The sequence below is a fragment of the Caloenas nicobarica genome, chromosome 2, assembly GCF_036013445.1.
Source record: "Caloenas nicobarica isolate bCalNic1 chromosome 2, bCalNic1.hap1, whole genome shotgun sequence".
Lineage (NCBI taxonomy): Eukaryota > Metazoa > Chordata > Aves > Columbiformes > Columbidae > Caloenas > Caloenas nicobarica.
In genome coordinates, this window is record NC_088246.1 from 150669612 (window position 1) to 150696108 (window position 26497).

General features: G+C 42.2%; 1 protein-coding gene across 5 annotated transcripts in view; it reads right to left on the reverse strand.

The window, feature by feature from the left end:
- SAMD12 (sterile alpha motif domain containing 12) overlaps window positions 1-26497 on the reverse strand; it is a 177818-nt gene that overhangs the window by 48413 nt on the left and 102908 nt on the right. Inside the window, exon 6 of one of the 5 annotated variants that reach the window (XM_065629146.1) lies at window positions 21573-21635. The exons of the other annotated variants lie outside the window; for them this stretch is intronic. Within the exon in view, the coding sequence (XP_065485218.1) occupies window positions 21622-21635 (14 nt within the window). The 3' untranslated portion in view covers window positions 21573-21621. Of the gene's footprint in view, window positions 1-21572; window positions 21636-26497 lie in introns of those variants that run through there. 5 annotated transcript variants of the gene reach the window in all.

Consider the following 26497-nt stretch of genomic DNA (forward strand, 5'->3'; position numbering starts at 1 on the left):
TGCCTTTTTTCCCTGTGATAGACATCGCTATCCCGCCCCTCTCCTTTCTCCATCTCCCAAAAAAACAATCCAGAACAGGCTGGCACGATGGTCTTTTACCCAATCTACATCATCACTGCAATTCACTCCTTTTATACACTGGCAGAATGCAGCATTGCATAATGCTATAAATAACTGTTTTATTCATCAAGGGCCTACCTGGCACTGGCTATCATGCTGCTCTTTCTAGCACTGTGCAATAATTACAAATTACAATTTTCTCACCAGTGTGTTTATTTAGCATTAGGAAATAATTGCAAGGAGCACAGTATCACAGTCTGGCTTTCTTATTTTCTTGTCCCATTAATTGTGTCTAAATTGTTCACATTTTAATGTGTTGTTGAGAGCAAAAATTAATTAAGAACACCTTTTTCTATATTGTTAACTTTTCCCTGGACTAGGAAACTAGTTTTTCGTGCCTGCTGTGACTCCAAGTGAACTGCTATGTTCATTTTCTCGAGTAAGAGATAGTGTGAGTGTGTGTTTTTTTGGATGATTAGACTCTTTACTCTGCTTCACTTCTATCTTCACTTCTATCTAGCTGACTGAAATATCAATCAGAAGCCTGCACCTGACATACCAGTGCTATTTGTGATCAGATATCTTTCCGGGACTTGACGCTTGGCAGACCACTGCAAGATTTTAGGACCTTCTGCAGTAATTTCATTTTTTCCTGGAAACAGAATTTTCTCCTCTAAATGGATTCCCTCTTTCTTTTGGGGCTGATACACATCTATGAAGCATGTCTTGCTTTCCTTGCTTAAAAACTCCTGGATCAGCAAAAGTGTGTGCAATAGTAGGTGTTAAAGGTTTCTTTGACAGCATGAGGCATTTGGATGGTACACTCCTAAGCTCATTTCAAAAGAAACTACGGGGGTTTTATTTTCACTGTTATACAGCACAAATTCATCACAATTGGAATAAAAGACTTAGCAAAAAACCATAAGCACCTCCTTGTCAAGAGACCATTATCTAAATAGCCTCTGAGATGTATCACAAGCACAAACCCCACATTCTTTCCTCAGGAGATGCCTTTAAAAGCCAAGAGGTAAAAAAGGCAGGATAAAATACGAAGTTCAGAAAAAGATGACCCAAGGTCTATACACTATAATTCAGAATACATGAGCTCCAATTCAAAACATGGAAACACTGAGGAAAATTAAGGTAAATCACCCTAAAGAATGAAGGCACTGTGTGGGAGGTTGTCTCCCTTAAACCTAAAAGTGGATGCTTTCATTCAAGCTGAAAGTAGTCGTAACTCACAACATAGTAATTCTCCTTAGAGGATTTTATGTGCTCTATCACAGATGCATTGACTTAAAGCATTTGCAGATTTGGCTCATCTTTCCCCTGTGTATTTGTGTATATATGGCCCTGCTCGGCGACGACTGATTCGAAAGCTGAGCTCAGATTTAACATGGCAATTTGCTCTATTGCTATAAATCTCTCTCACCCAAAAATAACTGCAGGAGGGGTGAAGAAAGGAGGCAAGTCCTGAGCACAGACAACCCTATAAAAGCATCTCCCAAACTCCACCTTGAACTGCATTTTATAAATATGTGAATATATCTCTATAACATCTCAGGTATTTCTGTGAATGTACCAGGTCACAGCCAGAGGGCTGTGGTGTCTTGGTCCTCCTGGTAGCAGAAAATTGCCATTACAGGACAACAGAAGCTCAGGCTGTTTAAGAAATGACATTATAAAAGGCATTTTAAGAATCTGAGTTATAAAAGCCGTGGTTCTAGTTTAAAGAATGAGTCCATTAAAGAAAGTGTCACTAGATGTTTCCATGTTTATTACGTGCTAGCAACTCTGGGCTGAATGTGCTCAATTTGTGAGTACAAAGACATTTTTCTTCTAACAGCCAATCTCAAAAACTCAAGCTGGGATCTGAGAGGTGGGGTGGGTTTTTCATTCTCATACCTCATTACCAGTAAATGTCAATTACTATATACTTGCTTATGTAGCTGTAACTGATCCTTATTATTCTATTTTTTAATCTTGAAACTGGTTTGGATACAAGAGCCAAGAAATGCAAACCAGACTACAGAGTTTACACAACGATGACCCAGCGCCTCCATACACCGTAACTCAGCGCACATGAGCACAAATCCAAACCATCTGACTGAAGCCACAAATGTTGCAAAACTAATAACCAAGATAAACAGTGAAGATACCACAGTTTAGGGTCAAACCTTCCCCAGATGACTGCATGGGTTGATATTGTCCTCTGAACTCCTGCCAGCATCTTTTCAGGAACGAGCTGCTCGGGGCTCCATGTATTATCCTAGATGCAGTCACAAAAAGCCAGACAGGAAGGCTATTACCTCCTTATGTTATCATATAGTATCTCTGTCATCACTTCCCTGGTGGCAAGCATATAGTATTGTGAATTTTTATTTAACCTATGTTTTGAACACTAGAAGGGCAGGAGGTTATCAAAATGGCTTTGAGCAACGACTTGTACTCCACCCATACGTGCTCCAAGCCACCAGCCCAGCCTGGATGAACCCGACTTGGAGCTGCTGCCTCTCCCTGGGATCAAGGCGGGAAGCGGTTTAAGCCAGTAGCCATTCTGTAATGAAAATGAGATTTTTAGAAGCCTATCCTAAATTACAATTAGTTCATAATAATTAGCAAGGAACAACAACAAAAATAGCATTCATTCACTTAAAATGATTTTTAATGTTATAATGACTGGTGCGTAATTATACCAGAGAAAGGCTATTTAAAAGAGGGGGGAAAAAGATAACTTCAAGAGAAGAGAATTCATTTGGTGTTTATTTGCTTCAGGGTTCTAATTACTCTGGAAACCAGCAACCCTCCTGATAGGATTACTGACATGAACGCAACTGCAGCTGCAAGGAACGCTGAGCACATCAGTTTTTTAGCACCATTAAAACAGTCCTCTATAAATACCAGATGCATCTATCTATCTATTACTCTCCCTTCTCAGCACTTATTAGCCAAGCAGTCGCCGAGCGTATCACAAAAATGAAATGTGTAGCTGTGGCAGAACCAGCGCAGTAGAGCAAGTAATTTGTATCAGGCTGTATAAGAGTTTAGGTTTTATTATTAAGTATATGTCATAGATTTACTAGCACCAGTTCATCTTTTTTTCCTCTTATAGTTCAGATTTATACACTTATTAATAAACTCCAGACGGTCATTTCAACACTCTCATTTAGCAGAATAAGCTGGTCAAATCTGGTCAGAGTCGCATGGACTCCATGTGGCAAAGCAGAGAGCCCTGGCAACTTTAATTGTTGCCGTCTAGAGGAGATTTATGATGCTATCCATCCTGGTCCTAGCTAATAAATCACATCTTCCTCCAGTCTTCAGTGGATAGGTCAGATGAAAAAGGCTGGCAGGTCTCATTAGTGCTCCCAAAAGTGGTGCAGAGGTAGGAAGGAGCTGTGAGGCTCGGCATTGCTTTCGCTTTTGCCCACACGGATCCTCAGAGAATCGCTTTGCCTGATGGTGTTTTGAAAACCATTAAGAGGAGGATTTTTCCTCAGGAACAGAGGCCGGAGGAGCTTCAGGCTGGTGTTCCGTTCTGGTTCCAGCATAGATTTCCCACGGAACCTAAAGCATGTGGCGCGGTGCCTCTGTGCCTCATCCTCCAAGGAGCAACCCCCAGGTGATGCTTCCTGCCATTTGTCACGGTCAGCAGGTGAGCTCCTCAGGACAGCCACTGCCTCCTACTATGTATATGCAGATATTCTCACCAAGGGGTGGCAGGTACAACAGCAACACAAAACAACAGCTAAAAGAGCTGGAAAATATCTTAAAATACCGAGTTTTTTGCATTCTGTCCCTCCCCCTTGCTTTTCTAGCAAGCTAGTAGGAAAAACCAGCGTTGCAGAGCAGTTAGGCATTTCTTAGGTCCAATCCGAACAGCATCAAGGAGAAAAAAAGCAGAAATGTTCTATAAAATAATACATTAACCAAAATACTCAAGAGACAGTGAAACACCAAACCAGCAGTTTCATTAAGAGATCATCTGCTAATGGTCTTTGTGCACCAACATCAGTGGAGAAATTAAAATTCTTACATTATACTCTTAATAACTGCATTATCGTAAGACCTGCATGAGCGGGAGGGAGCCCGCACTTACTACAGTGTATGTGTCCTGAAGCCTGGCAAGACAAATCAGACAGGGCACAACAGCACACCAGTGAAGGAAAGGTGGGTTCCAATGTTTAATATCTTCATAAGTGATCTGGATGATGGAATCAAGTGTAACCCAATGAAGTTTGCTGATGACGCCAAACTGGCCGGGGAAGTGGACACTTCAGAAGGGAAAGCCACCTTGTAGGAAGACCTGGATATGCTGGAACTTTATGAAGTTCAACAAGGACAAGTGTAAGGGCTTGCACCTGGGGAAACATAATCCAGGAGTGCAGCACAGGCTGGGATCTGCACAGCTGGGGAGCTGCTCTGTGGAACAGGACCTGGTGGACAACAAGCTCAATAGTGTGCTGCTGTGGCAAAGCAAGCCAACGGGATGCTGGGCTGCATCAGCAAGGGCATCACCAGCAGAGACAAGAAGTCATTATCCTGCTCTGCTCAGCGCTTGCCAGGCCACACCTGGAATGCTGTGTTCAGTTTTGATCCCCACTGTACAAAAAGATGTGGACAGGCTGGAGAGGGTCCAGAGAAGGGCCACAAAGATGACCAAAGGACCGGGAAGCTTCCACATGAGGAAAGGCTGAGAGAACTGAGCTTGTTCAGCCTGGAGAAAAGAAGTCTTAGCGGAGGCCTCATCATCATGTTCCAGTATTTAAAGGGTGGCTACAAAGAAGATGGAGACTCCCTTTTCACAAGGACTCACGTGGAAAAGACGAGGGGTAGTGGGTACAAGTTACTCCTGGGGAGATTCCGATGGGACACAAGAGGGAAATTTTTCACAGTGAGAACAATCAGCCATTGGAATAATCTCCCCAACAGTGGTGGATTCCCCAGCACTGAGCACTTTTAAAATTCATCTGGACAAGGTGCTGGGCTGTATTGATTAGACTGTGCTTTTGCCAAGAAAGTTTGAATGAGATGAACCTTGAGGTCCCTTCCAACCTGCTATTCTGTGATTCTATGATTTTTCCCGTCATTATAGGGCAGTTCCGTAATGTATACAAATTGTTTGTATGTATGCAAATATTTGTACTGTATACAAATTGTTTGTCTAATTCATGTGATAACATATTTACCTATTAGTAATGAAAACATTCCCCTACTCCTCATGCCAAGTGCATTCCCAATGCAAAACAAAAAGAAAGTCTGTGTGCTAGAGCACAATGTACAGTACAGTGATCCAAGTTTAAATGAGCTGGCTCTGGGAAAGGAGCTATGGTAGCAGAGCACAAAGCTTTTCCTCCTACAGGTAGAGACCTCTGAGCTCCCCATCTGGATTCTGTTCCTCCACAACATGCTGCAGAAAGCAGTGCAGAGGTACCCAAAGACAAGACAAACACAGCAGATACAGAACACAAGGAAACAGTGAGACATCACTGGGCAAGACAGCAAGTGGTCAACACGCTTCAGTGGCTCAAATGCTGGCAAACTTTCAGCAAGATACAGTCATCACGTGGGACCTGGAGGAGATCGTGGGTCGACTTCTCAGGGAGCATCTCCCAAGGAAGAGCACAGGTGATACCATCATTTAGACTGAGTGATGTGAGGTGGAATTGCAGCAATGGGGAATGACCTTGCTAGTCCACAAAAGCTGCCAGGGAGGGAAGGAGCCTAAGAAGGGCTGGAACAAAAGAGAAGCAGATTAGATTTCATATGTACACAAGAGTCAGGCCTGAAAAGGATTCCCAGTCATTTTGCAGGGGACAGTTTTCAGAAGACTGCAAAAGTTCACTTTGCTTGTGCTTACAGAGGCAGGTTCACAAAGACAGTAATACTGGTCTGAAATATTATATTTGAGGTCATCACTTATTTGAGTTGCATGTGTAACATGAAGAAAAGACCGCATTGTATTTTTGTTAATGACCTCATTAATGAAAACAGAATAAGACTCAGTGCAAACCCTAATTGCTGGCTGATGCTTAAAATGGCAAACACTACATATTCCTTGAGCAGTCAGTTCATGCTGTAAGCACCGTGTGTATTCCTGCACATTTCCGAGATGACATTCAGCCTTCGAAGAGGAAGAGCGGGAATGAGAATGATGCCTGCAGTCTCTTAATAGCTTCAGTTGTGAAAAAGACACAGCTTCATGATTTCCAAAGTTGCTATTTTTGTACATGCTTGGAAAAAGCACAGTTTAACAAAACTTCACAATCAGCGATCCTCATAAAATGTTCGGCATGCATTTGCCAGTTCTTTACTAAGCTAATTCATTTTTTAAAAGCGGCTCAGCAGAGATAACCACTCAGATTTAGATTTGCATTCTTCTGTATGATATTCTTCAGCAGAAATGAAATACTTTGGAGATAAAAACAATCATATTGTTTCATTAGCCTGAAATATTTCAGATGGGGACAGCAATAAAAATAGATAGCTTTTAGATATGAGCACAGCAGAAAACCTATGTTTCACAGTGAGAGTTCAGAATTACTCTGGCAAATAACCTACTCTTCTAACAGAAAAAGTGTAAGGTCAGGTCAGCACACGGATGGACTCGTTTGGCTGATGAAGGTCTTGCTGCTCCTTAAGCTCCATGTGTTGTGCATCCTAATACACCAAGTTTCAGTGCTTCCCAGTGGTTGCTTTATCTCATAGGGAAAAGCAAACACAAAGGAAAATTTTCCATAAACTTGAAAGACGGCGCCAACCTTATGATCTACACACATTATTTTCCCTGAAGGCAAGTTAAGTAAGATGCCATTCACGTGTAGATGTCTCAGATGTTCTTCCTCCTTCAGACTGCTGACGAGACATCACTCCTGACAGGAAACACTTATGAGTGTCCCTTTCTCCAAGTCACCACAAGATTTAAGGAAGGTTGTGGAATTCAGTGTGAGTCCCAAACCAGATTTTATCAATGCTTGACTGACCTCCTAACACATTCATTTCTTTGTAGAAAAGCTAAAAATTAGTTTAATTAGAAAAACAATCATTTCAGAACCAAAGCACTATCATATAAAGCAAGCAAGAAAACTCCAGACAAAATACTTCTTAATTCCTTTTCATCCTGGGAAGTTACTAAGACTTCACTAGAATATACCACCACAACCTGGTAAAGCTTTTCAGCATGACCACCAGAGTACCCTACGGCAGCCTATAAAGTCAACTCGTTGGTATTAACATACAGGAGACAACTTAGAACTGAAAAAAGAACTAAAAGAAAATAAATGATATACTGAACTTCAACAGCCTCTCAGATTCAAATGTTATTGGTGTACATCGCTGAGATTTAATTTTTAAACTTCTGAGGTACATCAGAATTTATTTTGGGAACCTAACTTAAGCTATGAGGCACAAGCTGACATTTTGAGGTATCATCAGAAAGATTACAATGAAATGTTAAAGAGAAGAGCTATTCCCTCTAGGCCAACTGAAGCAGGAATGGCACATCCTCATCTCTCCAAGTCCACCACAAGCCCTAAATTGTACAACAGCACACTTCAATTATCCCCCTGCTTTCAGTGTGCTAAAAATAAGACTGACATCATAAACCAATTTTAACTAATATTATAAGGCTAAGTGCATGCCAATGTCAGTAAATGAAATGTAAAATTAATTGTGCTGCAAGAGAGGAAAGCCTTGTGAAAGAATTCACTGTCGTAGTAAACGGTGAGCACTTTGTATGCCCTCAAGCTTCACTGAAGTCATTACTACTTAGATGTCATGAAGGCTAGTTTCACAAAGTCTTTTTCAATATGATGTTCATAAATTATTATCAGACAGACACAAAAAACAGCTACTCAAACCCCAGGACTTACTGAAGTTAGCTTCTCATGATTTCAAGGGGCAGTATTTGGCCTCAGACTTGCAGACAGGAGGCTGTTTATAACGGGAACACAACACTGTCTACTCTAGAGAGACAAAAGGTATCATTTTCTGAAATAAATACAAATATCATGTTCTCAAAATGGGCGATCATTAACCTAGAGAGCTGAAAATTGAACATGAAAGTAAACAGATCAGAGGAACTTTTGAAAACTGGCACTCAACATATCAGCTTTCTACACAGCCCCAAATCACTACTGCTCAATTCCACAGCCAAACAAGATCTGATTGCTGTTAGCAACATACTCCCAGTGCAACTATGGATGGGCAAACTGAATTCTGTCTGCTACCTTCATTCCTTAATTACAACACTGTCAGGTTGAGTAAGTCTCTTTTGGTGGTGACTGCATTAAGAAACAGGAGGCAGGCAGGTAAGGATGGCAGGACAGCACAGCCATGGAGGAAGAAAGCACCTGGCAACTTGTAAAAAGAAAAGAAAACTAAGAAGATGTTGAAATCGATAGGAGAGAACACATCCTTTTAGACTTCTTCCTCTTTAAAAGTCACTTTTTTCTCACAACTGCAGTTTTAAGTGGTTAATGAAGCAATAAAGGAGGACTGCATTTGATGCACAACAGTTTTAGGACCAGAAGCTGAAAGTACAGAGATCACTTGTTCCACGGTCCCCAAGGGTGTGCAAAATGCAGGTCTGAGTGAGTCACCGGACAGGCAGGGGAGTTCTGGGACACAAATGGCCAATTTAACAAGCATGCTAATGTCTGCTGAAGGGAATAACAGTTAGAAGTGCAAGCTGTGTCTTCAGGATGAGATGAAGAGACAATGAGGAGATACAGCTGTTTGGAAGGAAATGCGTTGAGCTGGGACCACTCTGTATCTCTCATCTGTGCTGTCTACCACAGAGATCCTGACTCTGCTACAAAAATATCGACCATACTTTTGTGCAAGATGGTTTCAAACCGATCTTAATATCGCACAAATACATTTTTATATTAATACATAAAACATGGCCTTTGAACTCACTGTGTCTCAGTCCTATTCTGAGGAAGGGAATACTGCCCAATACACAGGTGTGAACACCAATGAATATCAGTAAAATGCTGTGATAGCTGGTGCTGGAGAACGAAGAAGCGTTAACATCCTTGTTCCAAATACTGCTCCTGATCAAAGGAGGTTACATTCAATACATATAACTATAGCAGAGCTATAACGAGTAAGAAAAGCAATTTTCCGAACTGGTTCCTAACACCGTACTGCAGGAATCCATCACCATACATAATTTAACATGGCCACGTGAAATTTAGTTTAATATGCAAAGCGAAGATCACATGAAGTGATAAACATTTAATGTTAGTGGAGTTGAAGGTGACACACTACCACAAAATGAAAACATATAAAGCAGTATTTGTTCTTCCTGTCATCCCCTGCTAGACGCTTTGATAACAAAAAGACACACATGTATTTCCAGACTTAATCTGGATGCACAACAAAATCTAAAATTTAAACTAACAGGTCCCAAGGATCTGGATCCAAGAATAGACTATGCCAAGAGAAAACAGTGAAATCTGATGATTACACTTTTCAGAAGAATGATCCCTCAAATGTGTCATGCCAAGATTATAAATGTAACTGAATATCCACAGAACCTACAGGCAAAATTTAAAATAGAATCAGCCTTTAAATACAACAATTTCAACCTGAGCCAAAGCTGAATATAATTTTCTTTAAAAAGAATTTTGGTAGTTATTTTCAGTGGATAAGTCATGAATGTGACACTGTCCAGTACCTTCTTCTTGCTTACACCCAGTTTAAAAGAAATAATAATAATAATAATAATAATAATAATAATAAGTATAAGTATAAGTATAAGTATAAGTATAATAATAAGTATATGCTGCTATTATTATTATTATTATTATTATTATTATTATTATTATTATTATTATTATTATTATTATTATTATTATTAAAAACTATTGTACCTACTGGAAACCCAACTTTCTTTCCCTACCAATTTTGACCTTTTCTGTTTGGGAGACATTGATTTTTTTTTTTTTAAATGCCTGTGTTTCTAATGGAGCTTGAAATTAACACGGCTTTTTGTTTACCTCCTAATTTGTGCACCACCATCATCACCGCTGTCAGCACAGCTCTGGGAATAGGCCTTGTTTACTGCTTCTGCATAACCAGCAGAAGGAGCATAGGAGCAGAAAATAGGTTTGGTTTAGAGTTTTTCCTTTATTTATTTTTTTTCCCCAGGTCTTTTTATAGGTTATATATTAATGACTTCAGTGATAATGTGGCCCATTTTATCAGTATTTCTTAAATGGAACATAGAAAGACTTGAGCTAGCTGAGGGATATGTTGAATTCCTCTGGCACATATATCATAAAAAGCTGGTAATATCGTTGTGTCAGTCCAAAGCATCTGTCAGCCTTTTGCACAGTGGGAGTTCCAGCGAGACCTAACACTGTCTAACATGGAATATCAGCTAGAAAAGTCCCACAGCAACTCAGTCTCCCAGTAGCTGCTTGGGCACAATGTCCCAGTCTCTGCACTGAGACAGCCTCCAACATCAGCGCCCCCAAAGTGGTACATGAACAATGTAATCTCCTCTTCTCAGAGATGAACCAAATACTCAGGATCAGTACCCAGCCTTGTATTCTTGCAGGTCTGTAGCCTTACCACCTCTGTAAGAATGAGGTTATTTCTCTTGGTCGCCACCAAAGTGCAAGGGCCAGGGGCTGGTGAGGCCACACCTTGAATCCTGTGTTCAGTTTTGGGCCCCTCATTGTAAGAAGGACATTGAGGTACCACAGAGAGTGCAGAGGAGGTGATGAAGCTGGTGAGGGGCCTGGAGCACGAGTCTGATGAGGAGCGGCTGAGGGACCTGGGGCTGTTCAGCCTGGAGAAAAGGAGGCTGCGGGGAGACCTGATCGCTGTCTGCAACTGCCTGAAAGGAGGTTGTAGCGTGGAGGGGGTTGGTCTCTTCTCCCAAGTAGCAAGTGATAGGACAAGAGGAAATGGCCTCAAGTTGCACCAGGGGAGGTTTAGATTGGATATTAGGAAAACATTCTTCACAGAAAGGGTGGTCAGGCACTGGAACAGGCTGCCCAGGGAAGTGGTGGAGTCACCATCCCTGGAGGTATTTAAACGGCATTTAGACAAGGTTCTTAGGGACATGGTTTAGTGCTAGAGTTAGGTTAGGTTATGGTTGGACTCAATGATCCTGAGCGTGTCTTCCAACCGAAATGATTCTATGATTCTATATACAAATCAATTTGATTAAGTGACTATCCCATTATCATGTCCTTCAGCAACTGTATGGTTGCTACATGGTATGTCCAATTAGTATTATAACAGGTCATTGTATAATTGACATTTCTGATATGCTGTCAAACCATTAATATTGCCAGCTAATAATAACTCTGTCCATTTTCCAGATATGACTGTAATTTCTGTGCACTAGTGCAAAGGGATGGACTACATGACCTGTGAAACCTTGCAGAATTGTTTTTCATTAGTATTCAATCTAGACTTTTTTCCTAAGAAACTTTGTGGTCCAAGGTGAGAGAGAACAATTCTGTTCCAAATGTGGACATTCTTCAAGAAGGAGATCTGAAAGGTGCAGGAGCAGGCCATCCCCATGTGCCCAAAGATGAACCGGTGGGGAAGCCCAGCCTGGCTGGACAGAGCTTTGGCTGAAACTTGGGAATAAAAGGAGAGTTTACGACCCTTGGAAGAAGGGGCAGGCAACTCAGGAGGACTACAAAGATGTTGTGAGGTTATCCAGAGAGAAAATTAGAAGAGCCAAAGTCCAACTAGAACTTAATCTGGCTACTGCCATAAAACACAATAAAAAATCTTTCTATAAATACATGAGCAACAAAAGGAGGGTGAAAGAGAATCTCCATCCTTTACTGGATGAAAGGGGGAAACATAGCAACAAAGGATGAGGAAAAAGCTGAGGTACTTAATATGTTCTTTGCCTCAGCCTTTAACAGTAAGACCAGTTGTGCTTCAGGTACACAGACAGGAACAGGGAGCAGAATGACACCCCAATAAACCAAAGGGAAATGGTTGGCAACCTGCTACACCACTTAGACACACACAGTTCTATAGAACTGGATGGGATCTACCCAAGGCTACTGAGGAAGCTGGCAGAGGTGCTCACCAAGCCACTTTCCATCATTTATCAGCAGTCCTGGCTAACTGGGGAGGTCTCAGTTGACTGGAAACTAGCAAATGTGACACCAACTACAAGAAGGGCTGGAAAGAGGATCCAGGAATTACAAGCCTGTCAGTCTGACCTTGGTGCTTGGGAAGGTTATGGAGCAGATCACCTTGAGTGCCATCACATGGCACGAACAGGACAAGGAGGCAATCGGGCCCAGTCAGCATGGGTTTATGAATGGTAGGTCCTGCTTGACTAACCTGGTCTCCTTTTATGACAAGGTGACCCACTTAGTGGATGAGGGAAAGGCTGTGGGTGTTGTCTACCTGGACTTTAGTAAAACCTTTGACACTGTTCCCCACAGCATTCTCCTGGAGAAGCTAGCTGCTCGTGGTTTGGATGGGTGTACTCTTCGCTGAGTAAAAACTGGCTGGATGGCCGGGCCCAAAGAGTTGTGGTGAATGGATTTAAATCCAGCTGGCAGACAGTCATGAGCGGTGTTCCGCAGCGATCAGTACTAGGGACAGTTCTGTTTCATTTCTATCAATGATCTGGATGAGGAGACTGAGTGCACTCTGAGTGAGTTTGCAGATGACACCAAGTTGGGTGGGAGTGTTGATGTGCTGGAGGGCAAGAAGGCTCTACAGAGGGGTCTGGATCATTGGGCTGAGACCAGTTGTATGAGGTTCGACAAAGCCAAGTGCCACATCCTGCACTTGGGTCACAACAACCCCATGCAGTGCTACAGGCTTGGGGAAGAGTGGCTGGAAAGTGCCTGGCAGAGATGGGTCTGGGGGTGTTGGTTAACAGCTGGATGAATATGAGCCAGCAGGGTGCCCAGGTGGCCAAAAAGGCCAACAGCATCCTGGTTTGTATCAGGAATAGTGTGGCCAGCAGGAGTAGGGAAGTGATCATCCTCCTGTACTGGGCACTGGTGAGGCCACGACTTGAATTCTGGGTTCAGTTTTTGGGCCCCTCACTACAGGAAAGACATTGAGGTGCTGGAGAGAGTTCAGGGAAGGGACACGAAGCTGGTGAGGGGTCTGGAGCACAAGTCTGATGAGGAGCAGCTGAGGGAACTGGGGCTGTTCAGCCTGGAGAAAAGGAGGCTCAGGGGAGACCTGATCGCTGTCTGCAACTGCCTGAAAGGAGGTTGTAGCATAGAAGAGGTTGGTCTCTTCTCCTGAGTGAGATGATGAGAGGAAATGGCCTTAAGTTGCACCAGGGGAGGTTTAGATTGGATATGAAGAAACATTTCTTCACAGAAAGGGTTGTCAGGCATTGGAACAGGCTGCCCAGGGAAGTGGTGGAGTCACCATCCCTGGAGGGGTTTAAAATACGTGTAGATGTGGTGCTTGGGGACATGGTTTAGTGGTGGATTCAGCAGTGCTATATTTACGGTTGGACTTTCTGATCTTAAAGGTCTTTTCCAACCTAAAAGATTCTATGATTCTAACCCCATGCCATGCCCTCATTCACTCTTGTATGAACACTGGCATAAGGTGTACATGTAAGAAAACTACTCGTTCATAAAAATACTCTAAACCGTTGCTTTATTTTCTTTTTTTTTTTAACCAGATTCACCTCTTCAAATATTATATGCTCAAAACTATAGAAGTCTGATGATCTTCCTCAGCATAATCTCAATAATGTGAGTTTCTTGTTGCTCCTGTCAGAAATGTACCCCTCCTCCCAAATCCAGTATAACCTACTATGCTCCCCAGTTTCCTCCTGCCTATAATATATTATACCATTTGATGATTCGCAGAATTTAATGATGCATTACTTCGATGCCTTTGACGATGTGTGCGACATATCTAACCATTAGGTATTTCTTAATAAAAATCCTGCTTCGTTCCTTGTGAAGGATCAAGAGCTGTGTTTTAAATACAGCAACGCAGTATGTTGGAAACCATACTTTACCTGCTCTGCCAACTGTGCTTCTGTGTCAAAGTAATAGCTTTTAGTTAATTCAAACACACAATGTACTCCAGTTGTTTCTTTTTCTGCATTCCCTCCACTCCCCAGATGACAATCTTGTTGATTTCTGCTTCTATCTTCATGCCTAAAGCCTTTTTTCCCCTACAGAAGGTCATTAAATTTCAGAGGGAATTTTCTTCTGCATGAAGCTACCAAAATTAGTTTGTCTCTCAGCACCGCCCTGTTAGCATCCCAGAGACTAAACAATTCTGCTTCCTCTGGAGACAGGAGCTCAGAAAAGTCATCTCTGGACCCAACCAGCCTGTGCACTCTGTGTCCCACAGGTTGTCTATAGGCTCGGGATAAATCACTATCAAGTAGTAGAAGGATGAAAGCTAATTTGATTTTTAACACACAACTTCTGGGAAAAGCAAAACAAAACAGCACAGCAAAACAAAGCCTGGGGACTTATTTATTCTTCAGCTGAAAAAAGCTATGAGGTACGAGCAAAAAGAAACCCCAAACAATGCAATTCCCAGCCTGCTAAACTGACCCTAAGAGGAAGCATCATATTCAAGGAGGAGGAGAGGCCAACTAGCCCTGGAAAGTGAATTACTTGGCATTCCGAGGAGAGTGGATGCTCTGGTGGCAGGTGTGTGATGAGGAGACTTGTCCGGTAGTGAGCATGTTAGAAAAGCATGTTAGAAAAGCATTTCATTGAGGCCTGTATCTAGTGGAGTCCCTCAAGGGTTGGTACTAGGACCAGTACTATTCAATATATTCATCAATGACTTGGATGAGGGAATAGAGTGCACTGTCAGCAAGTTTGCTGATGACACCAAGCTGGGAGGAGCGGCTGAAACGCCAGAGGCTGTGCTGCCATCCAGCGAGATCTGGACAGGCTGGAGAGTTGGGTGGGGAAAAATTTAACGAAATATAACAAGGGCAAGTGTAGAGTCTTGCATCTGGGCAAGAACAACCCCAGGTTCCAGTACAGGTTGGGGAATGACCTATTAGAGAGCAGTGTAGGGGAAAGGGACCTGGGGGTCCTGGTGGACAGCAGGATGACCATGAGCCAGCACTGTGCCCTTGTGGCCAAGAAGGCCAATGGCACCTGGGGTGTATTAGAAGGGGGGTGGTTAGTAGGTCGAGAGAGGTTCTCCTTTCCCTCTACTCTGCCCTGGTGAGACCTCATCTGGAATATTGTGTCCAGTTCTGGGCCCCTCAGTTCAAGAAGGACAGGGAACTGCTGGAGAGAGTCCAGCGCAGGGCCACAAAGATGATTAAGGGAGTGGAGCATATCCCTCATGAGGAAAGGCTGAGGGAGCTGGGGCTCTTTAGCTTGGAGAAGAGGAGACTGAGGAGTGACCTCATTAATGTTTATAAATATGTAAAGGGTGAGTGTCACGAGGATGGAGCCAGGCTCTTCTCGGTGACAACCAATGATAAGACAAGGGGTATAAACTGGAACACAGGAGGTTCCATTTAAATTTGAGAAGAAACTTCTTCACAGTGAGAGTGACAGACACTGGAACAGGCTGCCCAGGGAGGTTGTGGAGTCTCCTTCTCTGGAGACATTCAAAACCTGCCTGGACACCTTCCTGTGTAACCTCATCTGGGTGTTCCTGCCCCAGTGGGGGGATTGGACTAGATGATCTTTCAAGGTCCCTTCCAATCCCTAACATTCTGTGATTTCCTAAGCCATCCTGTCTGATTCTAATAATCTGTTCAGTTCTGGTCTCAGCTACGTGGAAGCAAATGACAACAGAGACCACTAAGAGTCTCCCGAGCAATCCAGACTCAGTGGATTGTCTCAAAAATAGTTTAAATAAAAGATACTTGGACTGCACCACAAGCACAGGAGGTCAATTTGGGACCTAACAGCATCTCAGAGGAGAAATTTCCCTGCAGAATATTAGGAAAAGATTCTCTGCTCTTCCTCTCTAATCATATACTGGGAACCATTAACAGTGAACATTTGTCATCTCTTTGCAAATGAAACAAAAGGGCATCTCCTATTCTAACAATTCTGTGGTTAACGCAGATGCCTGCAGTGATGGGATGTGGTGCTTTTCATTGTAATTGCTGTACATTGTATATCTGGTTAACCAGCTCATTCGGGCCACTGCCAAAGGCTGAACGTTGGTCTAAATGGACCATGGTCTGACTGGGAAAACTAATCTCTCATGCAGTTTATCTCTGAAGTTCAAAAGCAGATCTCTAAGCAGATCCCTGGTCTCATGCTCATAGGATTCAGATAAAGTTAGATATATGCTGGAAGGACTTTCACAAATGATTAGTGAAGATTTATTAAACTAAGTTGGTTTGCAACAGCATGTATTTACCAGGGCACAAAATCAAAGGATCTTAAAGGCATAATCTTAAAATAACGAAAATTATTTAAGTTTGTATTCCTATCCACCACTATTAGAATAATTGTCTTACCAATAGATTCATGCATTTGTCTGTTTTCATTTCAATTTTTGTCAAAGACTGATGTACCAGAATGTTAATGTTATATAATTATATATTCTGTAAATTAAAGCATGGCATGCTGGTTGGGAATAGCACATTTCACACTTCATTACTTCTGCTGCAACTCAACGTTAAGCTCTGAATTTTCAGTTTCTTTGGTTGTTACTTTTTTAAAAAGCATTTCTGTTCCATAGCTCTTTGCTGCTTATCCACGAGCTATACTGTCCTCAGTGACGGACATGTGGATGGCGATGGTGGAAATCTGGTGGTTTCATTTAGTGACAAACAGAGAGAAAAATGGAAGTGAAATGTATATGGGTATCACATCGAGCACTGGAGAGGGGACAACTGTCACCAGACTAACATGGAAATGTTATAGCAAATGGACCCGAACCCTCCACTATTCTACTTTAAACCACAGCATGTGTCCCAAATTCATCAGATTAGGATAAACATGATGTTGTGAGATTCCTATCAGGTTGTGAAATTGTTAGGTGATTTTTTAAATTCAGAAGATCATTCAAAGTGATCAGCAGAAACATATACAAAGCATATGCCTGGTAAATTAAAAGAGTCCTGAAATACTATTAACTACTATCTCCTGCTTTGACACTTCCAAAAATGTGATTTGTACTGGCCCTTCAAACACACAATAATCACCAAGAAAAGTGCATTTTTGCTAATATAGCTATAAAAAATTAAACCAAGATGCCACCAGAATCCACATCTTACTTTACCTCGTAGCACCTTTCCATGCTGATTTGGAGACAGTTTTGATACCAGCAGTGAGGACAGGAGAGAATAACTTTGATTTATTTTGATTTGTACTGCAGAAAGAAGCCACAGTGCATTATAAACTTTTCATTTGTCTCACAAAATCCAGATTTGCTGAGTGCAAATCGGTAATGGTGTCAGAGTGGCTGAGGTATTCAACCGTAAACATAAAAGAGAGTTTAAAGAGTTGCGGGTCACCTTTAAAAGATAAAAATCTTTGAATTTATTCGTATGGGTTTAAGAATTTCTGAGTGATGGAACTAGCCATCTGTAAGACACCAGTTCTAATCATATCACAAATGGGAGCATCAAGAGGTTGCAAAGCTTATTTAGTAGCTTAAAGCTGCACATGTGGACTTTCCAGGCAGCAGCAGGAGCGCCCAGCTCTCCCACTGATCACACCGCGCAGCCTGAGAGCTGCTTCTTACATGTCACAGCAGAAGCCACCTCACAGATGTGAATCTTTACCCCACCCAGATCACAGAGAGCTCAACTCAGAGCCTTTGGTTTCGGTTTGGCTTCTAAATAGCAAGCAGAATGCACGTAACAAAATCTGCTGCTTTCAAAATCACATGCACCGTGCACAGCTGGGACCAGTGGGCAGAATACACGGTCCTTCTCTGTCAAACACTCTTTTTCTACCTTACCTTTTAATTCATTCTGAAGCAGGCCACCTTGCTGAAGCTGCAGGTTACACTATGCTAACAACAAACAGATTCCCCAGGGATGCAGTTATACACCTTTTCACAATGCTTCCCGTATTTTAAAGGATGTGAACTCTTTTTAATATAATGAACAAAAAGCTGCCATCACTGCAATGCCACAGCAGCTTCCATCATCTCCTTGTGCTGACAAGCACTATGAAATACCAAGACTCACAGTATCACCAAATTTTACATATGGACCATCAAGGGCAATAAGGGTTAAGTTTCTGTTCTGGTATCACCCAGGAAGCCCAGAGCAGAAATAGAGCCGAGATGTCCTGAATGGCAATCCTACACTGCAACCCCAAGCACATCCTTCCATAAAGGTACTTCATTTCAAGATGCACATTTGTCTTTCAAACTCGGCAGTTTGGCTTCTTTTTAAGACCCTTAATTATAGCTCAAGTTTTGTTCAATTTATTTTTCCATGGCTGGCTTTTTTCCCATCTAGGGCTCTACTGTTCTTTCCTCTCCTGAAACACCAAATGCTTTAAAATCTCTTTTGTTGTTAGCAAGCAGGAAAGGAGGAGAATTTCTTGAGAATGTCTCTCTCTTTCTCCATTGAGGAAACAAAACAGATGTTGTGCTCTCCTCGGGGAGAAGGATCCTACCACACAGCAGGTGCGAGCAAAAGCTGCTTTGCATGTGGAGAGGAAAAGAGCAGCATTAAAGGACCTTGCTGGAAAAGCAGCATCAGTGGCAAAAACATTTGGGTTTTGAGCAAGAAGGAGAAGTTCATCCACGTAAAGAAAAGAAGGGGTACAGGGAAAGCAGTAGGGAAAGTAACACCCTGCTTTGCATTGGCAGGAGGAGTGAGGGCTGCTGCCAACTCTCCCAATATTAATATCGCATTTCCATTAAAGTGACAGCTCCACAAACCAGGGAATGGCACGAAAATGTCTACTTTGTTTTTTTAAAAGTCTTAATGCTTGAGCCTGAAACCAAGAAGAGCCTAAAGACTCAAATTCCCAAAACATTCAGAGCAAAATGTGGGTTCCTTTTAAACCTCATTATTTCTGAAGGGGGTCAACACTGGACTTTTTAATGCTTTAGGTTGACATTACTGGGTAACTTTCACAACCTAAAAGATTTCCTAAGCCCTTCATTGCAACCTCAAAATGATAATTTTAAAAAAATCCCCAGCATAAAAAGAAATAATTACTTAATATAATTTCACTTTTTGAAACACTTCCTTTGTGTATATGTGAATATGCAGTGAAGAAATAACCATGTTTGTGTTAACAGCAGTAAATTTTAAGACAACTTGGGGTGACTATGGAAGTATTTGCAGAAAACACAGCCCATTGCATGTGGCAATGATTATGCAGGAACTGGGACAGTTAGTTCCAACCACTGGTTTGATACTGGTCTCACTTAGAATGGGACAGTCATGCTCAGCCTGTATTGCACAGGGAAAGAAAGGTCAGAGCAGCTTCCTCCATCTCCATGAAGACTGGCCTACAAACGTAAAGAAAAATGGTTTCCTTTGGAGTTTTATTTTCTGTCCTCTCACAGATCAAAGAGTATCTTTTCCTGCATGAACTAAGTCACGTTTGCTTAAATGTCAGCTCACTGCACTCCAGGCTGCCAGTTTTATCTGCAGAGATCCATTTTAAAAAAGGAGACATCAAATGGGCTGGTCCCAACGCTGCTTCCAAGATCAGATGTAAGAAGGGCCAGGTGTTCACGGGCATTATTTGTACTTAAATGCAGGCCCAGATGCATCCCTAGAACCTTCGAACTTCTTCTGTCACCCTCCCCTGGCATTTTTTTTCTTTTATGTGAGAATAATGCTACAGCAAACAAACCCCTGTTCACTTGGGAATGAAAGAGCTATGGCATTCAGGTACGATTTTACTTGTTTAGTTCATCTGTTTAATTTTAATGGATGCATTTTTAACAAGTCCTTGGTGAGCAAAACTGGCTGTTTACACAGGGGGCCAGGGGTGCCAAGGGACAGGCAAGACTGCTGTATACCTGGGTTTATAAACAGGCAACAGGCAAATGCTGCTCAAAATTGCTGAGAAGCATTACCATGAAACATCACAGCTGTAAAAATGTGTGATAACACCACTGAGTGCAGCGGGACATCAGTGGAGTGCGGCACCAGAGGGGCGGGAGGAGAAAACGAAGCCAAAGCTCCAGCAGTAAGGCCAGTTCTGAAACACCCAACCCACGTTCCCAGGCACTGTATGCCCTGGAGCTGGCACCACAGGATGGAAACGCATCAGATCATAAACTGACACGCAACAGAGCACAGACCTCTGTTCTTTGGATTAATTGTGGCAGAACTGCACAGGAACAATTCAGGCCAGGGCACTGTCACATCAGCACAAACTTTTTACCGCAGGTAACAGCGCCAGACTATTGCAAACAAACCCCTCTTCTTCCAAGGACTGAAAAAAAAAAGAGAGAAATCTTTTTGTTTTGAGCTGCTTTTGGCTGAGAAGTGAGGCCAGCCAGAGTTTGGAAGCGGAAAATTTGCCTGGAATAACTACCAGAAATATTCCAAGAATCCTATTCAGTTTTTCATAGGAACACTATTCTAAAGCAATGGAAAGTTAAAAACCTGATCATCTTTTTGTGGCATCATGTTCTAACTGCAAATAGCCATTGTGGCCCCAGTGCCACCTTTGTGACCTGGCAGCAAAGGAGCAAGGGCACGGTGTGAGCGCTGTGCCAGTGTACAGTGGCTGGCCACAAAATCTCAGAAAAGCAGGTGACTTCATCAGACCTTACAGAGCTATGCTTGGTAACAACAGAAAAAGAATCCTAAGTCCACCACTGTCTTCACACTTTACCTTTTCACTCTCTTTGCAGTAGAATGAAACCTGTTCTGCTGCATGCATGTACCTCTGGAAATACTGAGGAACCAGGCTAGGATTGTCTCCATTACCAAATGCACTCTGTACTTTCTATTCTCGAGGAACAAACAGATTAATAAGTTTGGTCCACCGAACAAGAAATAATTTGTGTGCACAAACCGATTTGATTCACAACAGCCCAATGGTGCACGCTGCCAATGCGGCAAGCTGCCTGCTGTAAATGCAATGCGTTCTCCAGCGACAGGGAAGCGAAGGGATACAGCTGCTGAAGGGTGATGTGAAATTAAAGAGGGAATGAAACGTGTGATCTTATTTAATCACACCTGGTGCTTCAATTTTTCAGTAACAGCACCCTGCTAGACTGTGTCAAATCGGTTCTACAAAGAAAAAAATTATGGATGGAAAATGAATTAACTCTTTCATCCCTGCTGTTAATACATTATACCAGTCAGAAACATCTTTAGCAGTGGCTGTTAAGAATCCTTTCTTCTCAGATGAAAGGTGCTCGGCACCTGGCTAAACGGAGTTCAGTGGATGACAGAGCTGCTGTGCCAGCAGGCGAGCGTGGGCCCTCCACACGGACAGAAGCACAAGTCTTGGGTGTGTGTACAGCCTACTATTATACGCAAGAAATCTTCCTGGCTAGAATCAACTTGAAGGACTGAAGTACCACACTGGGACCGGTTGCTTCTATTTGTTTCCTTAGGTGGGTGGCACATATGTGCAGAGAGGCAGGCAGAGGAAGCAGGACAGCCGAGGACAGCAGAAGGGCAGAAAGCCTCGGACGCTCTGCTCAGCACAGATTTCCTGTAACAAGAACATTTATCCCAGCAATTAACCTGGTTTCTGTTTTCTTTTTGGCTTTCCTGTTTTGAAGATTTTTTTTTGTTTAAGTCTTATTTTGCAGTTTTGGTCTACATTAAATGCCAAAAGTAATTTGATTCTGCAGGCATTGCGTTGTGTGATTACTATGTCCTATCGGCTGCTCAGACACTGTTTCTCAAACAGTGTGCCCTGTGTACTAATAAATCACTTGTGGTAATAGACAGCAAGGTGTTCTATCTAATGTAAAAAATGGTAATCGTGGTCAAATGTTCCATTCTTCAGGGAAAAGGAAAAAAAAAAGTCCTTCTACATGGTTTCACTCAGCAGCAGAAAATAAAAAGCCAAGGTATAATTAGCTTAACATAACCATCTTTATATTAAATTCATAGAGAAGAAAATCAAACATGAAAAATAACTAGCAGGCTCCCGTTCTGGTCCCCTCATTGAATTAATGTCACCAGTACAGCACTGGATAAAGTAAGATATACAAGGCTACTGTCTGGATGAGCTGTGTGCTTGGAGAGTAGTCCATTTTTAGAGGGGAGATATTTCTTCATGCAAGTGTTACCTATTTAAGAAATTGGTATTTATTATGACAATATTGTCTCAAGAGGTATCTAGTTTTTATAGTATGGATTCAGCCAATTTACTGAAAAACTATGGCATTAAAACAAATACCTCGGAACAGTTTTAAGAACATCTTAGTCTCTTCATCATTACTTGTATAACTCATATTCAAAGAGATTATCACACCAAGGAGCAAACACTAATTATTTTTTTTAATAAACAAAAAGGCATTGTAAAAGACCTCCATAAATAAAAGATGCCAACACAGCAACATGAGGGATCAATCTAAACCAGGGTTATTTAAAATGCTGAATATAATCACAGTTCAAATTAACAAACAGGAACCCTTGGTTTAAATCAGTTTTGTTCTTGTTTTGCGTTTTTAATTTGTGTTTTCCTTTGGTGGACAGAACCATAGATAGACCCTGAAGTGGACTTCAAAAAGATCACCAGGCCTAGCCCTCCACTTGAGTCAAAGACAAATATCCTCACAGGTGACTCTTCCCTATTCCTCACACCTACAACCCTCCTCTATTCTCACTCCCCAAATACTCCACTCTAATATGTTTACACTAAGTTTCTAATATCCAAACTAAATCTCCTTAGGTACAGACTAAACTAACTACTTTCCATCTTACCTTTGGGTAGAGAGAGAGAGCATGAGTAAACACCACTACAATTTTATGTTACAAATCTTTTAAAATACCTGAAAGACTGTGTCTCTTTCCAACTTTGTCCTTGCATCCTGGACTCAACTCTTTCAGTTATTTCCTCACTAGTCTTTTCTCAACCTCTGCTCACTCCTACAGCTCTTTCCTGGCTTTCTCCAGTTTGTCTCTGTTGTTCTATGGTGTGAAGCCTGCTCTGGACACCATCCCAGCAGAGAGACAGGGAGCCAACAGAGAAGAGTTGCAGACATCCTATGGTTTTCACGCAAGACTCCCGCTTATGCTGAAGTCTGGTCTCTTCCCCATTTTCTTCACCAGCCCTACCAGGCTGTTGACTCACATTCAGCTTGTGATATCCCAACACCACATGCTCTCTCACAGCACTGGTACTTACTCAGATATCCCTCGTCTACATTCATACACTTGTTTTCCCTTCCTCACTGCAGGCCTTCTTACTTACATTTTCTGAATACCCATCTTACTCATTTTAACCGTTTCTGCATTTTATCAAGATCAATTTGGACTCCAAACCTGCCCTCCACAATGCCCCAAACCTACTGGAGCTTACAGTCCCTTGCCCGCTGTACTCTCCAGTCCATCGGCCAAGACACTAGTGAAAACCACGAGCAGCACATGATCCTGAGCAGAAAGTAACCGCACCGCACTCCGGGCTCCCTCCCACCTGCCAAACAAACCGTAACTGTCCTTGAACATGTACTTCAACCAGCCCTTCACCTTCCTCACAGTAATTTCACCTATATGACTTTTTCCCTGTTTACTTGTAGGAAGGCTACGTGCCTTTCCACAACACTGCCAAAAGCCTTACCAAAGACAAGACATACCTACTATTTCTATCTGCTACACCTCCTATTCCATTCAGAAAGGAAATTAGAGAGGTCTGAAACATTTTTTTTCTTAACAAATCCACACTGGCTGTTTTTCTATCAGCTTATTATCCTCTAGGTGTTTACAAACTGATTAATCATTTCCTGCAGCATTTCACCATGTATCAAAGTTAAGCTGACAGGCTTCCTCATTTCATGTGTTTAAGTTTGCCCTTCCTCATCCTTCACAAGTTCTTAAAGATGAAAGCTGAAGTTCAGGGCTGATCTCAGCTGACTCCCAGGTACTTGGGCCAATTTCATTAGACCTCAATGACGTGACTGTATCCAACTTTCCTCCATATATTTCACCTTTTTTCCCCATTCCAGCTTGTGTTCTTCTCCCTCTGTTTAAGTGAACTGTTCAAAGCATTCCATCACAATTAACCTGTTTGGGAAAACTGAATCCCAAGAAAGGCTGAAGTGTTCATCCTCCTCTTTGTGACCAGCTTTCCCCTCCTTGTCCACAAAGTAACAGAACTCTAATTTCCTTCATCTTTCACTTATTTCTATAGTCTTGAAAAAAAATGGAATTTTAATACCACTTGTAGTTGCAACTCAGTAAACTAGTTTGTGCTACTTTTTAAATTATTCCCTCAGCAATGCATTCTCCTGTTCCCATAAGTTGTAATATTGCCGATTTTCAAGTAACCGCAGAAGGCCTCAAGTACTTCTGATATTTTGCGTCTTCTTCCTTCAGTGGGACAGTCTGCTACCATGTCTGTGGTATCCTGCCTTTCAAAAAAACTAACAGTTCCCTTGAACTTTCTCTTCCTTCTCTTCCCAGCTCTTACCTATCTATTCCAAAGATCAAAGAAACCACCTCTTTAAAAGTCCTTTGACGTTATTTGTCTGCTTTTACTCATTCCTTCCTCTCCTTCAGATCAGAAAATCTTTTGTGATCATTTTCACTCACATTACCTTCTGCCTTCAAATTCTCAGTCACTTCCTTCTGATGTCTCAGGATAAAGCATAAATTCCTTCGCTAATCTCCTTCACCCTCAGAAACAAAAGTAACCCTCTTTAGATTTTAGCCATTGTTAGACAGCCTAGACAAGATTCACTTGACGAAAGGTAGGCATTTATTCAGCTTGTCACTCCAGAGAAGAGATCAGATCTCCCATAGTAGATGTCTAAAGAAAATCACATAAAACATTTCTGATGGTTCCTATTTTTCCTAGAGTGACCCGCGAAGGGCAGCTCTGGCAATTAGCTCACACACTGGCATCTATCAATCACAAAACCATGCAGGATGGAAGGCAGTGCTGGAAGTGTCTAGTTCAACCTCCTGCTCAGAGCAGGATTAGTGTTAGACCAGGTTGCCCTGGGCTGTGTCTGGTTGAGTCTGGAATATCTACGATGATGGAGAACCACACCTTCTCTGGCCCCATTCCACTGTTTGACCACCCTTTTCCCCTTCCCTTATATTTAGTTAGAATTTTCTACATTACAACTTGTGCCCATTGCCTCTCGTTCTGGCCCCATACACACCTGAGAAGAACCTGGTTCTGTCTTTACAAGCCCTCCCAAGAGGCAGTTGCAGACAGCAGTTAAGACTCCCCCAAACCTTGTCTTCAGGCTGAACAAGCCCAGCCCTCACCCTCTTTTCCTACATCACATGTTCCAGCCTCTGGCCACCGTGGTGACCTACCCACTGATTCACTCCAGTCTGTCAACGTCTTTCTTGTACTAAGCCCAAAACCGCACAGACGGCTCAAGATGTCACCTCGTCAGTGCCAAACGGAAGAGAACCATCAGTTCTCTTGACCTGCTGCCTATCCTGCTGCTTGTACAGCCCAGTATGATGCTGCTTGTTCATATTGAAATTGTTGTTTATCAAGACCCCAAGAGATTTTTCAGGAAAGGGCTCCCCAGCCAGCCAGGCCCAGCCTGTACTGGTACAGGGGGTTATTCCATCACAGATGCAGGACTCTGTGTTGGTGTTTGCTGAACTTCCTAAGGTCTGCAGGGCTCTGTCAGCCCACTCCTCCAGTCTGCCCAGATCCCTCCGAGTGACAGCGCTGCCCTCCAGCGCATCAAGCACTGTCCCCAGTTTGGTACCTTCACTCAAATTTGCTGAGGGTGGACCCCGTCTCAGCATCACGGTCACTAACAAAGGCATCTGGACAGTGTTGTCCCCCTTAGGGATGCCACTGGGATTTGCATCCACTTCTTGTCTCCTTATCCATTCCAAAAATCAGCAAAGATCTTACTGTGTAAAAGTGAAATGCAATAAAAATGTTGAAGAACAGTATTTTCCAAATAAGCTACATAATCAAGGCAAAAATAAGCTTATCATTACAGTTTTTAAGTAATCAGTCTCATTAAGCAAGGAAGCATTACCTTGGTGAACTGAATGTCAGCTCTGGTTGCCATATTTCTCAAGATCGCAGAACTGGTAGATCTTATCCTCTACTGCACAGATTTTGTTTATAGATTAAAAGAGAAAAACAAGCTTTTCAGCTTTTTTTTCCTCCCAAGCGGTTTCTTACTTTTGAATGAACTAGTCACTGAATTGAAATAGCTGAACAAACATGAAAAAGATATTATCTCTGCACCTGCAGAAGTACAAAAAGAGTTTAGCTCTTCAACAACAGGTGTCTAACCAATGTCTTTCACCAATTCTGTTGTCTGACTTCCTTTGCATTTCAGCAGCAAATACTCAGTGTTATACATTAAAAAATATGAATTTAAATAATTACAAGAACTTGTAAGATCTAACTTTACT